The sequence below is a fragment of the Malaya genurostris genome, chromosome 2 (assembly GCF_030247185.1).
Source record: "Malaya genurostris strain Urasoe2022 chromosome 2, Malgen_1.1, whole genome shotgun sequence".
In the NCBI taxonomy this organism is placed as follows: Eukaryota; Metazoa; Arthropoda; class Insecta; order Diptera; family Culicidae; genus Malaya; species Malaya genurostris.
This window is the reverse complement of record NC_080571.1, coordinates 261,404,153-261,419,237: the sequence shown is the minus strand read 5'-3', so window position 1 is coordinate 261,419,237 and position 15,085 is coordinate 261,404,153. Positions and strand designations below refer to the sequence as shown.

General features: G+C 38.3%; 2 protein-coding genes across 2 annotated transcripts; one reads left to right on the top strand and one right to left on the bottom strand.

Annotated features, from left to right (window-relative positions):
• Nucleotides 1–2,176: 2,176 nt before the first annotated feature.
• On the top strand, nucleotides 2,177–6,860 carry LOC131429730 (coiled-coil and C2 domain-containing protein 2A). The gene is made up of 6 exons (XM_058594053.1): nucleotides 2,177–3,393; nucleotides 3,593–5,045; nucleotides 5,108–5,400; nucleotides 5,475–5,936; nucleotides 5,991–6,478; nucleotides 6,530–6,860. Exons 1-6 carry the CDS (start codon nucleotides 2,269–2,271, stop codon nucleotides 6,831–6,833), a joined length of 4,125 nt encoding a protein of 1,374 aa, XP_058450036.1. The 5' UTR covers nucleotides 2,177–2,268; the 3' UTR covers nucleotides 6,834–6,860.
• Nucleotides 6,861–6,867: 7 nt separating this feature from the next.
• Nucleotides 6,868–8,093, bottom strand: LOC131429731 (peptidyl-prolyl cis-trans isomerase E). Its single transcript, XM_058594054.1, has 3 exons — nucleotides 7,397–8,093; nucleotides 7,162–7,334; nucleotides 6,868–7,045 (listed from the first exon to the last, which is right to left on the bottom strand). The coding sequence occupies exons 1-3, from the start codon at nucleotides 7,979–7,981 to the stop codon at nucleotides 6,898–6,900; spliced, it is 906 nt and encodes a 301-aa protein (XP_058450037.1). The 5' UTR covers nucleotides 7,982–8,093; the 3' UTR covers nucleotides 6,868–6,897.
• Between the last annotated feature and the right edge of the window lie 6,992 nt (nucleotides 8,094–15,085).

Sequence of the window (15,085 nt, the reverse complement as noted above, 5' to 3'; positions counted from 1 at the left end):
GACTCCACAATAAAAAAATTTCAAATAATTATATAAAAAGTTCCATTTGTATGGAAATTGATCAACATGTTCTGAAACACCCCCCGAAATTTTTTTCTGGGTACGCGCCTGCAAGAAACACAATGGAACGATACAAGAATAGTATGGTATTGAATGGAATGATGCAGAATAAACATATAAAAAAAAACCACTGAAAGCTGTCAAACGATGTTCATTCGGCTCATTTTGTGAAGCTATGTCATTTTCGTGCAAAACCTAATAGTACGACGTCGACTGGGTTTTATGTTGTAGCCTCTATCGCAATTGTAATGAATTCAGTTGTTATTTTATATTTAAATTGGTCAAAATTAAAATTGCAAATATTCAGATTATTCACTGGAACGAATTCTGATTATTCTGCTTACTTAAATGACCCTGGTCACGTCTCACTTTTCCGCACTTTATTCTTCACATCCTTGCTCTTCCTTAAGTACTATGGCTCTATCATTTCATATTCTTTCTCTTCTTATAATCTCTAGTTAGTTTGATATCGTTAAAAATCGAAAAAAGTAAAAATTACTGACTGACCAGATGTTATAAATAGAAAAGTAAAAAGAAAAATTTTATGGGATTCCATCACACACAGTGATGAATGGAGCGCTGTCCGTGCGCCGCTTGCACCCTGGGACGCATAGCCATACGCTACAACTCCAGGCACTCAAGCAATAGTTTCGGACAAATCTTCCATTCCGGTGTTATAACTAACTATATAGAGATGAGGAAACATCAACACAATGAAACACTTTGTGTGAGAAACCGTCGTGGGCAGAATGTGACAACTTCTCGTAACTTTAGTTTTGCCGGTTCGGATAGTAAATGGCAGACGACCTTTGCCTTTACTTTCTGACATATCAGAGACTCGGATGACTCGTATCGCTAAGATGCCTAAGTTCGACTCCTCTGGTAGAAGGTAAAAATTTAGATACGAGAAGCCTTCTGCTTACTTAAATGACCCTTGTCACGTCTCACTTTTCCGCACTTTATTCTTCACATCCTTGCTCTTCCTTGAGTACTATGGCTCTATAATTTCATATTCTTTCTTTTCTTATAATCTCTAGTTAGTTTGATATCGTTAAAAACCGAAAAAAAAAGTCTGAAGAAAAACTATACTTGCTTACTTGGTGGCTTTTTATTTGCTCTAGCCGCTCCGTTCCCTTTATAAAAATGTTTTATATAATGCAAAATTTAGTGATCTGTAGTAATAATTTTTTGTGTTCGACCGATTTTTACCAACTACCTTTGACTGGTGTTGAGCTTTTCTTCGATTTCAGGTGTCGTATTTACAGAGTGATGAGTGAGTGAAATTTCTTTCCGTCATACAACTGACGAAACAAAAAAAAAATTTTTCTAAACATGTTCTAAAACTATTCTAATTTGTAGGTCCGTCAACTAACTAACGATCATTCAAAGTCATTTGAGGCATTGGAACCCCTTGGGTTCCGGTTTGTGCTAAAGTGCACAAGACTAATTTGAATTATTTACGTTTCGCATTCAGCTCATCAGTGCATTAGCAGATTATGTTGATCTACTAATGCCACCTCACGGATCAACATAATCCGCTAATGCACTGATGAACCGAATGCGAAACGTAAATAGACCATTAAAAAAATTAATTATTCGAGTTTACTCAAGTCAAAATCATCAGTCAGAATTTTTTGAGATACGAAAACAAAAATCAAGGTACTACATTTCATCAAAAGTAAAATCTCGAATATATCACTGCTGACTTGCGAGACCAGTGACTCATATTCTAAATCTCTGACCTTATTTTTTTCAATATTACTTTAATTTAGAAGTAAATTTTTATCACAAAATTTACAAATCAGTGTCAGATCGTCAATGCCAAAAAAAACAATTATAATGTGAAAATCTAATCATATTTACTAAGCAGGAATAATTTTGAAAACGAAAAAAACTACGAAACGAACTACTGAACTGACAAAATTGAACTTCAAGTTGAAAATCCACAAATGATTTCAATTTACCTAGTTTCTAATAACACAATTATTCTATCAGTTGTATCGTTGCGGTATTTCACGCAGATGCAACAGGTGTCACTTGAAATCGCCCCAATAATTTATATAGCAACCGTTGCTAAGGAACAGTAAAACATCACAAATAAATCACCAAATGATAGTCTGTAAACATCATATTGAGAATTATGGAAATTCTACATTAAAATTAGTTAAATAACGAGAAGCAATTCAATAACTCAAACGGGACTTAGAAATGAGTGATTCGAAACCGAAGTCTCCACGTAAACGCCGATCACGCGGTCGACATAGGAAACGCCATTCAATACCAGCGAAAACCACCAAGCAACCACAATCCGACGCAGTATCCGCTGTCACACAGGCACCAGAACCAGCTATCGTGCGGAAACCAAAGCCCAAGTTAAATCCTGACTTCATCCAAGAAGAACAGGATATACAAAAGTCTCTGGAGCAACTGCAAAACGATTCCAATGGTAGTATACAAAATGAATATGATCAGGAAGTGCTGTTTTTCCTTGATGCCATTCCGGAAATATATCACGATACACTAGAACATCCGTTCCAGGATCCAACCGGAGCAGAAAATGAGCCTGTCACGCATGAGAAATCTCCCTCGATTGAATCGGCATCCAACGAACATGAATCTCCGACACACCTGGCCTCGTCCTACATTCAAACCGATGAAGACCGCGTGTTTGAACGTTACCGGCTACAAAAATTAACATTTGACGACACATTGCTATTCGTACCCGCCAAAACTCTATCCGATGTACGGGGAATTCTCGAGCAGGTGACGATTTGCTCGGAAGGCGACGACAGTGCGGATCCCGTGCCAACTCCAGTAAAACCAATTCTCAATGAAGCTAACAAATCACGCCTACTGAATCGGTTGATCGAGGAAGAACAGGAAGAATGGTTCGATGCTAGCGGCGATTTGGTGCAACTGCAAAGTTTCGTCACCGACAAACGAGTCAAAGGAATCTGCAGTAAAAAGTTCCATCCCTTCTATGTACCACCGATACCGTTATGGCAAACGGCAGAACAGCTCCCAGTGGAAAGAACCGTCAAGATACTGATAGGGAAGCTTCAGTTCGAGAATCATCCTTCGCTCGGAGAAAGCATGAGATTGCGACTGAAGTTGGAACAAGTCTACAAACAGTATTACAAAACAAGAAAGCTTCAAGTGGTCAAAAATTTGCTGAAGACTTTGAATGATATAAGACGTAAAGCAGAGGTTGGTGGCGAGGAGAGCAGATCCTTGAAAATTCAACGAAGAGATTTGAGAAAATTGCTCTACAAGGAAGCCAAAGTCGAACGTCAGCTGGAGAAAAAAATAGTTGAAATCTGGAAGGAACTCAAAGTGTGTAAAAATCTTTTTTTATTGTATTTTTTCAATGCTTACAAAAATCTCAACAAAAAAAATCCCTAAATGAGCAATAATTACGCATAGTTCTGTAAATTTTATGTCAAAATTTGGTTCTTATACATGGTCCTTTCAATTCATTTAATTGAATCAAAGGAAGATTGTGTTAAATTTTTTTTTTCGTTCATTACAACAGGACCAAAAGGCCGACCACGGGTACAAAATGACCATTACCAGCGAGGAAGTTGATCCGGATCAAAACAGTACAGAGTGGAATGATCGCCTAATCGCGGAATTGGAGGAAACTTTGGAGGATGAACAAGAGTTGTATGCCAAAGAAAAGCAGGATTACAAGACGTATCTGCGCGAACTGGAGCAAAACCTGGACGAAGATGGAGTCGTAGCTGTTACTAAACCAAAGAAACCGGATCTGACTCGCATCAAACAGGAGTTCCGAAAATCATACATTGAATCTTTTCGCACTCCTGGGGAACCAATAGTGGATATAACGCATCAGAGGGATCCCGAAAATGACGTAGACGGGAACCTGAACAAAGATATCCGTTTTAAAGTCAAATTCTACATCGACAACAATCATGTAGCGTCCACGAAAGCTCGACACTTTCAGAACGGATTTTTAGTAGATTTCAACACCTCTTTTTCAGTCAAATTAACTACAAAAATTCCGGAAACAATGAATATACAGTTATATGAGAAAAATCGTCTTAACATAAAAACCAAATTGCTAGACCTTTCCATTTCTCTGCCGGACTCAAAGAAGCTGTTTGATGACGAAGATTATGTACCGTATGAATTCTCCACGAGAAAATCATTAAGATCGAATGAATATCGAAGCGGTACAATCGATTTGAAAGTGGGTTGGTTGGAGGCAATAGAACTTAACGGTTCGAGTCCTTCAAAGAACAAAAATAGTAAAAAAGAGGCTCATCTTTCGAAAAAGCAAATTGAGAAATGGTTCGACGAACAGGCTTTGAATCCAAACGATTCGGACGCCGAACAGCTTGTCGAAGCTTTGGAGAAACAAAACGCCAGTCATGATTCAGAGGACGAGAAAGAAGACCAACAGGAAAAGGACGACGCTTTTGTGTTCAACGAAGATCTCTTAGCATTCTGCTCTGAAGAAGAAATCAACGGTAATGAGCGCTTGAACATGTTATGTCAAAGATTCAACAACAATCTGAAGTACAAGAACATAAAATTTATACCTCAAATGGAACGAGAAATTGAAGTCCCCGACGAAATGAGGATAATCGACGAAACGCTGGGAACTGATCCGATTGACCTGCAGAGGCACCGCGGAAAACGATATCTTAAGACGATTTACGACACGATCACCAACCATTGCAACGTGATCAATCAAGATAAAATTGACGACAACTTGCTAATTGGTGATCAGATTCCAACGTTTGGTTCCTTAAGTTTGGCATTCCTTGAAATTTTTGGCCCCAGAAGACCATTGAAGCCATCGCGACGTTCTCCTTTGAGCCGAACATCTATCCGGGTATCCGACGTGAATCAGTTTCGGATTGTGGTAACTGTTGTCCGAGCGTTCGGAATTCCCATGCGATCGGACGATCATGTTTCCTCAGCTGGACGAAGAAATAGCAACCTCTCTTCTACCAAATTTTGTACGAATAATCATAATGATCCGTTATATCCAAATTTACTCACTAAACCGATGCACTTTCAGCAATCCGATCATCGAACGTACGTCCGTACATCACGATTTCCATCAAAGACAAAATACAGCGAACATCAACAGCGGACGGAACGAATCCCACGTGGAATGAGCAACTGTCGATTCCACTCGATACCAAAAGTGATCAGATTCGGAGGTTTTTAAATATCGACCTATACGACGAATTTATGGAAGATTTACTCGAAGACGATCGATCCCGACCTACGGAGGTATATCAGAGAATAACAAGTAAATGGCTCGGGCAGCTAAGGATCCCGATCAGTACGATTTATCTGAACCAGAGGGTAAAAGTTGATGTTGAAATGTTTTGTGGACGACGCAAAAAAATCACGTTTTTCATTTTTTTTTTCACAATTAGATCGAAGGAACGTTTGAAATCAAAACGCCATCGGTGTTGTTTGGGTACACGCGCAGTAACGATGAATCGCCGGAATACACATCGATGCTGATCGGATCTGACTTACCAGGCATGCGAGAGTTAACTCACATCTCCCTGTTCATAAATCTGGAACCGAATGTTGAGATTCCGAAATTTGACACCAACGGACTGGAATGCGTAGAATTGGAACAAACGATGACTCGCATATATCTATGGTTCGAAGAATACCGCAATGAATTCCCAATGAGAGCAAAACTACCGCTGGTAACACTACTCAGCGGTAAACGGGTTTGCATTACAAGACTGCTTGGACCCATCAACGTTCCCTTTGTGCTCGATGACAACGTGGAGAGAATGGTGCGGCGATATGTGTCCCTTATACCGGTTCACTACAACACGGACCCCTGCTCGCAACTTGGTGGCATTTGGCTTACCAATAGGGTAAATATTTAAGACCACACGTGAACGCTTACGGTAACTTGATTCGTTTTTCAGGAAATAATGAATATGATGTGCGCTTCGCCGAAGGATTTAGGCGTTTTACTGTTTTGCTTTTATACTGTCCTGGAATATGATGTCTATTTGATCTTGGGGCATAGTTTGCTCACTGGTGAAAGTACGTTTGTTCTTTTACGAATGGATAACGAGTTCTATATTGTAGACCCTATCACCGGTACGAAATACAATAGTTCCGACACGTACTGTCCTTTGAGTAGAATATACTACATTGTCAATCAGGATAACGTCTGGGGAAATATTCAAAAAGAGAACAGAGTTTTTCTAACGCAGCTGAACGTCAACAAGTCATCCTTTTGGAGACCGCTCTTCAATCGAACTTATGATGCACCGACAGGTTGTGTTCACGAAGGAAATTACAAGTACAGCAATGCTCTTAGTGTACGAGATCTTCAGAAAACAATTGAAAGAAAACTCATTAAAAAGATCGCTTTCTGGAGAACTCACCGCAAAACTATTTGGAATCGGTATGTCTAAGAAATGGCTCTCAACTTTAACCAAACAACTCTCAATTTCAGTTACGTTAGTGACCAACTTAAACACATCCTTCCTAGTTTTGAAATAGATGCCTGTCTAGAAACCAAAACGGATCATCAACTGGAACTTTTGAACCAGTTATTTCCTTCCTTCAAAATCAACGGATTTCCCATCAATTTACCGTACATCAACCTTTCCACTATTGTTGCCAAAATCAAAGGCACAGGAATTCACCTAAATTCCGAAAATAAAGTAGAATTTGCACTAGGTGTATATGTAAAAGATTATCCCAACAATGTCTACTCGGTATGGATATTTTTAATTTCACTGACACCAAAAACTTAAGACTGTAACTTCATCGCGGTAATAAAAACACGGCTTTTAAATAAAACTGAACAATTTATTACCATCATCCTTTTAGTTCCCCACACGCAACTATCATCACTTTTTGGTTTACTTTCCCGGCTTTCGTGCCACATCGTTCCATTTTACGAACTACATCTGCTCCACTGATTACATTACCAAAAACAACATGTTTACCGTCCAGCCAATCGGTTCTGAAAAGATTTCAGATATTTTGATTAGAAGCATCAAAACCGAAAAGTGCTTCCCGGCGAACGACCAAAATTAGGTTAAAGCCGGGTATAAATAAACGATATAAAAAAGTGCTTACTTTTCCGTGCATATGAAGAACTGAGAACCGTTCGTGTTCGGACCAGAGTTTGCCATGGACAACACACCAAATCCAGTGTGTTTTAAAATAAAATTTTCATCGGCAAACTTTTTCCCGTAAATCGATTTTCCGCCCGTTCCATTGTTGGCAGTGAAATCGCCCCCTTGGCACATCTAAAATGGTATGTCGATGCTGATGAAAATGAACAGTTAAAAAAAATCAAAGCAATACTCACGAATTCTGGGATAATCCTATGAAAAGTAGATCCCTTATAGCCGAAACCTTGTTCGTTAGTACAAAGTGCTCTGAAATTTTCCGCCGTCTTCGGTACAATATCAGCCCGAAGCGACATAATAATCCTACCCACATCGTTGCTTCCCACCCGAATATCAAAATATACCTGAGGATTTCGTTTCTTCTCCTCCGGAGCTTTGGCCTCACTCGGCTGAGTGGCCTCGATCGCTCCGTCTTCCGCTTCCTCTTGGTTGTTCAACGTCGCTCCGGCATGCTGCATCAGCCAGGCATCCTCCGCCCAAACCGGCTTATTGCTGCCTTCCTTTATCCGCTGAGGTTTTGCTACATTAACCCGTATCGTTCTGCCGCATAGTTCCGAGTCATTCATGTTATCCACTGCGGCGGCAGCATCTTCGGCGCTTTCGAACTCGATGAACGCAAACCCGCGGTGCTTCTGGGATTCGTAATCAACCGGCATTTGTATATCGACCAGATCTCCGAACGGTATGAACGCATCGTTTATTAACTTTTCGGTTACCTCGTCCGATAGACCTCCCACATACACCGTCCGTTTGTCGTTGGCCATTTGTTACAAACAGCACTACTCTCCGCTAAATAATACTATTAGTTTGTAATCGTTTTAAAGTATTCACACTTCTTCTTCTTCTTCTTCTTCGTTCTTTTGTGACTTACTGACATTTCATGTCTGTCACACTGTTTTATGGCACAGCACCTTGCTATAATGCCAGTTAGTTTTTGCTCAATTCGAGTATTGGTCGTATTGGTAGATTTTTGTTTATTTTTGTTTGGATTGTGTTATGTTTGCTATATTTCTATTTTCAGTTCTTGGAGTAAACTTAACATGTTTTTCATCAAATCGATGTTTTTTGTTTCAAATACTTCCTGAATTGTCTTATAATTGGATAGCTTATACTTATCGCGTATCGCTGTATGTTCTACACATTGTAGAATGATGTGCTCGGCATTGTTCCTTTTCTCGCATATACTGCAATATCTGTTGTTAGTGTTTTGCATTATACTAAGCCAGTAAGGCGAGTAGTCGTGTCCAGCAATTAATCGGTTCAGTGTTCGTACATCCGTATTTGATATTGGTAGATTATGAAACCATGAATGTTTATTAATGCCCGTCTGGTAATTAAAGAATTTTCTGCCTTTTCCTTGTTCCTGAGTGTAGTTAACATACCACTGTTGTACTTCTTCTATGTTCCTCGAATTGCATATATTGTACACATCATGTGGGAAGAGCATATTACGTGATCTTTCATTCTGGCACAAACCGTTTTTTGCCAGGGTGTCTGCTATTTCGTTTCCTGGTGTTCCGATGTGACCGGGAATCCATTGGATGCACGTATTCGTATGTGCTGCCTTTTGTATAATTTCGTGTATTACTTCGTCCCTTTCCGTACTATCTAGTTGTTTTTTTATAAATTCGCATCCTGCTTTCGAGTCCGTTAATATTACTACATTGGAAAAGTGGTTTCTTTCTACGTATTGTAGTGCTACATAAATCGCTTCAATTTCCGCTGACATAGAACATACTTCATTTTCCAGCCTTAGACTGATCCTGAATTTACTTCTGTCATCGTATATTCCTATACCACACTTCTCGTTCGCCTTCGATGCATCCGTATAGATGTGAATACGGTCTTTGTATTTGCCGTTTAGTAGGCCTAAGGTTAATTGTCGCAGTACTTTATCCGATGTGTCTGATTTGGTCCATTGATGCTTCTCCAGGGCAGCTTCCACTGTTATTCGTGGTAAACTGCAATCATGTACCATCGTGTGTGACATCTTTTCTAGAATGTGTTTGTTGTTCCAAAAAGCCATTTCAAGGCTCGATTTAACGGGTGAATTAGCTTTACTTTCGTCCATCTGTAAGAGCTGTTTATAGACAGGTGACTGATATTGGACATGTTTGATTAATTCTTTGTTGATCGAGAGATTTCTTCGGAGATTTAAGGGCGTTTGGCTTGCAATCGCATGAAGGGTGTTTATTGGAGTGGTTTTTGTGCAACCAGTGACTTTTCGTAAGCAAGCGTTGTTTGCGACCGTTATTGCTTCTTTGCTTGTTTTTTTCGCGTTGTCGTATATAGAAGCTCCGTAATCTAAGTAACCTCTGATGATTCCATTATATACAAGTCCAATTGTTTGAGGGTGACCTCCATATTTCGTGCTGTTAATCACCTTTAGCATGTTTATTCTATCCATTGTGCTGCGTTTCATCTCTCCTAAATGGGCACTGAAATGTATTCCTCTATCGAACGTAATTCCCAGATATTTGTGTGTATTAACGGTTTCAATTTCTTCGTTATTTAGTTTTATTTGGTTTTTTTTATTGCTCATTTGAAATAGAATCGTTTTGGTTTTATCAGTATTTATTTCGAAATTTAAACTTATTGCTTTCTGGTTGAACTTTGTTATGTATCGTTGTGCTCTGGCTTCTACTAACTCCCGTGTTTCTCCCTCTACCACAACAGCAAAGTCATCCGCGAATTGTACTAACACTACGACTTTTTCCTGTATTTCATGTAACGGTGTGGTATAGATGTTGAACAAAGTCGGAGAAAGGACGTCTCCCTGTGGTAACCCATCGCTGATTGTCCTTTCTAGGGTTTCTGTGCCTACTTGAATTTGCATTCTTCTATCTGTCAGAAATGTTGATGTCCAATTCATTATTTCTCGGGGTGTGTTATATTTTTGCAAGATTTCTTCTAATGTTGATGTTTTAACTGAATTATATGCGTTAGCCAGGTCTATAAAGACTATGGCAGTCACTTTTTTTTCCCTTTTTGTTTTTGTAATTTGATTTAGCACAAAATTTAAACATGTGATTGTTGACCTATGTTTTCTAAATCCGAATGATGTGTCCGAAAGTATCGTATTTTTAACTAAAAATTTTTCCAGACGTTCCAGTACCGCTGTGTTAAGCACTTTCAACATGCAATTTATCATTGCTATAGGTCTTATATTCTGTATTTGTTCGGGGTCTTTTCTCGGTTTGGGTACTCCGATAACTCTGATAGATTTTAGAGATGGGTCAATTTTTCCAATTTTCCACATTCTGTTTAATTCTTTTATGATTTCCAACGTTATTTCAGGTTTCAGGTTTCTTAGCATCTCATAAGTAATCGCATCCGGTCCGGGTGCGGATCGTTTGGTTTTCTTACTTAAAATATGCGTCCAGTTTTCAACTGTCAGGATATCGAAACTGCATTGTGCATTTTGTATTACTGAATATCTTTCTCCGAATGGGAAGTGTATGTCCAAAAATTCTGATGCTAACTTAGCGTCAACGTGTACAATCGCTCGATCGCATTTTCTTTTTTTACCTGTAAAGTTACTTATTTTTTGCCATAGTACTTTTGAGCTTGTTTTTGGATCTATCTGGCTCGCAAACTCTCTGAACTTTTTAGTTTTTTCGTCTTTTTTGCATTTGTTAAATATGGCTTCATATTTTTTAAATTTTATTAGATCTCCTATGCTTCCGCTTTTATTGAAATTTGCTCTTGCCTCATTTTTCTTTTTCCATGTCGTTTCTAATTCGTCCGTCCACCAAAATTTTGGGACATATTTATTTCTTTGTCTTGCTCTTTTGAGAATTTTTTTTGTTTCTTGTTGTAGTATTGTAACGTTATTGATTTTCAGTGGATTAAGATTTTTCCATGCTGTCGCGACTATTTTTTTGTTGGTAAACCATCTGTTCCTCTCTATTTCATCGTTTTTAATCTTGATACTCAATGCGAGGTGTCTACTTCCGACTCCGTAGTCTAACACTTCCATTTCTGTTTCAGCAAATTGAGTTGCTGAGCATATCACGAGATCTATAGTTGATGAATTTTTATTTAATTCCGCTGGTATGAAAGTTGGTTGGGTACTATTCAGTAGGATAGCGTTTTCTTCGTTGATAATATTATACAGTATGTCTCCTCTCTTGTTTTGCCCTTTGATATCCCACGATATGTGTCGAGCATTAAAGTCTCCTCCTATTATATATTTTGTCGTGAATACGACTTACTTTACTATGGGGCGCCTTTTCGAAATTAGCCATATGGAAGAATGGGCAGAACTTAATCGTGAATATCTCGACTTGTATTAATGGTAGCAACATAATTCTTTCACCATTTCATCAAAAATATGATCAGGAATTCAGGATAATATTTTGATCAGTGTGCGATAACCACAAACAACTCAAAAATTAAGTTTTCTTAAAATTTGAAAACAACGCGGAAAACACCTTACTTTCGCTTGGGTTTTTCGCGCAAGGACGACGATTTTGAGGTAGTCAGGCACATATCTTCAACTGAATGCGTATAAAAGGGGAACCGTGGTCAAAAATCGATCATTTCTTTTCGTGCGTTCGATGGAAGCAGACGTCGTGGGAGTGGAATCATCAACCAGCAGCGACGGACCAAATTGAGTTCCTCAATTTGGTCCTTGTGAATGCTAGAACAGAATCCCTACAGCATATTGATAATTTCTTTCAATAAATTATGCAAATCCGAAATGAAATAATCGACAATAAAATTCTGTATGTGGCTATTTTTATAGCCGTTAGGACCGCCCATTAGTGAAAAAGCTACAAACGAAATCACATAAAAGGAAATCTCTTAACAAAAATTCAATCAGTTTGGATTCAATCACCACTGCGAGCAGATGTGTTTTGTGTCGTCTGCACGCTTTCGACAACAGCGATTACGTCACAGTTGCCAGTCATTAGCAGTGGGAAAAAAACAACGGTGGAGAGCATTGCACAATATCAGCCGTTCTAATGGCTCTAAAAGTTTTCTAAAGAACTATTAGGATTTGTTGTTCGCAAATCGTAGGGAAATATCCTCAGTTTACTACAAATCAAGAATAGTTTGCTTAGATTTGTGCGCTTTCGCTGTGTGAAATTCACAGTAATCGAGATCATGTGAAGCCTTTTTTGCAAAAAATGTTTTAGAGTTTAATGTCGTAGAGAATTACGCAATTTGACTCTTCTGAATGCTGGAAACGAATCCCTACAGCATATTGATAGTTTCTTTCAATAAAATATGCAAATCCGAAATGAAATAATCGACATTAAAATTCTGTATGCGGCTATTTTTATAGCCGTTAGGACCGCCCATTAATGAAAAAGCTACAAACGAAATCAGGTAGAAACAAGCCTCTCAACAAAACTTAAATCAGTTTGGATTGTATCGCCACTGCGAGCAGATGTGTTTTGTGTCGTCTGCACGCTTTCGACAAGAGCGATTACGTCACAGCTGCCAGTCATTAGCATTGGGAACAGCATTCAGAAGAGTCAAATTGCGTAATTCTCTACGACATTAAACTCTGGAACATTTTTCGCAAAAAAAGGCTTCACTTGATCTCGATTACTGTGAATTTCACACAGCGAAAAGTGCACAAATCTAAGCAAACTGTTCTTGATTTGCAGTAAACTGAGGATATTTCCCTACGATTTGCGAACAACAAATCCTAATAGTTCTTTAGAAAACTTTTAGAGCCATTAGAACGGCTGATATTGTGCAATGCTCTCCACCGATGTTTTTTTGTCGTGAATACGACTTACTTTACTATGGGGTGCCTTTTCAAAATTTACCCTCTGAGAGAGTGATAAGTTTTTGATCGTGAATATCTATTGTTGTATCTAATGAATCAACATAATTCTTGCGACATGCCATCGGAAATATGATCACAATTATATGATAAAATTTTCAGTTTTGTGACATAGTCTCAAATAATTCAAAATTAAACTTTTCTGAAATGTTTGGTATAAACGAGTATCAAAGAGGATAATTCATAAGGCGCGTTTGCCTTTCTCGTATTTTTAAAGTTCATAGCTCAGTGATCTGTGAAAGGATTTATATAATATAACTACCAATAGAATCGAAATTTTTCAATTTTAACGTGTATAGCAAAAGCATTGAAGTATTTCAATAGTACACTATTGAAAAACCTATCTCATTTGACCCATATCAACACCAGCCAATCAGAACGCGTTCTGAGGAAGAGAACAAAATAGCTGCTGCTGTACAACAAATCGTCCGGGAAAAATGTTCCGAAAAGTGGTGAATATCGCAGTGAGTTCCTCAATTTGGTCCTTGTGAATGCTAGAAACGAATCCCTTCAGCATATTGATAGTTTCTTTCAATAAATTATGCAAATCCGAAATGAAATAATCGACATTAAAATTCTGAATGCGGCTATTTTTATAGCCGTTAGGACCGCCCATTAGTGAAAAGGTACAAACGAAATAACATAAAAGGAAATCTCTTAACAAAAATTTAATCAGTTTGGATTCTATCGCCACTGCGAGCAGATGTGTTTTGTGTCGTCTGCACAGCTAGTTTCGCTTTCGACAAGAGCGATTACGTCACAGCTGCCAGTCATTAGCATTGGTGAAAAAACGACGGTGGAGAGCATTGCACAAAATCAGCCGTTCTAATGGCTCTAAACGTTTTCTAAAGAACTATTAGGATTTGTTGTTCGCAAATCGTAGGGAAATATTCTCAGTTTACTGCAAATCTAGAACAGTTTGGTTAGATTTGTGCACATTTCGCTGTGTGAAACTCACAGTAAACGAGATCAAGTGAAGCCTTCTTTGTTTTTGCGAAAAATGTTCCAGAGTTTAATGTCGTAGATAATTACGCAATTTGACCTTTCTGAATGCTAGAAACGAGTCCCTTCAGCATATTGATAGTTTGTTTCAAGAAATTATGCAAATCTGAAATGAAATAATCAACATTAAAATTCTGAATGCGGCTATTTTTATAGCCGTTAGGACCGCCCATTAGTGAAAAAGCTTTAAACGAAATCAGGTAGAAAAGAGCCTCTCAACAAAAAGTGAAGCCTTCTTTGTTTTTGCGAAAAATGTGCAAAGGGGAATGCTTGCATAATTCATACAATTGATCAACTAATTGATATTCGGAAGTGTTAAGGAACATGTCAGTTGTTTTCGTATTCACGACATCCAGTTATGTCTCTGACATTACCCACCCGCCTTTTTTGAACCGCGATACACTCTGGAATATACTCTGTATATGATTTTTAAATTCTATTAAGGGTGTCTTGGGCGCAGCATATACGGATACAACTGCCAGATCATATGTGTATATAAACCTTCCAACACATTGTATGTTTTCTGAACTTTTCATGTCAATCGCGCGGTTTGATACCGATTTGTGTATCAGTATCATTGCTCCGCCATAACCATCCTCTCTGGAATCATAGTAATTGTTATAATGGGCTATTTTATACTTTGACTCTTCTGATTCTTTTTTTGTCCAGCTTTCTGATATGATAGCGATTTTGTATTCTTCTTCGATTAAGATTTTATTTAACTCATCTCGATATTTGTCAATACTCTGGATGTTGTTTTGCCAAATTTTAATGGACATTTTGTGTTTCAATATGGTTTGCTGTAATTATATCTGATTTTACTAGCAGGATTGCATTGACCTACCTGATTTCTATCGATTGCTTTTTCCATTCGAGAATTTTGTAATATCATCTCTTTTGAGGCTCTGTTATAGGTTTGATTTTGAGAATCCATTATTTCGTCGGTCCAGGCCGCTTGTTGATTCATATTTTTCCCTGTGTAGGGCTGTAGTTCTTTGCGCCATCGAAGTTTTTCAGACTCACTGACTTTGTATTTGTTGAACAGCGCTGTGCCGTTTGTAGAAGT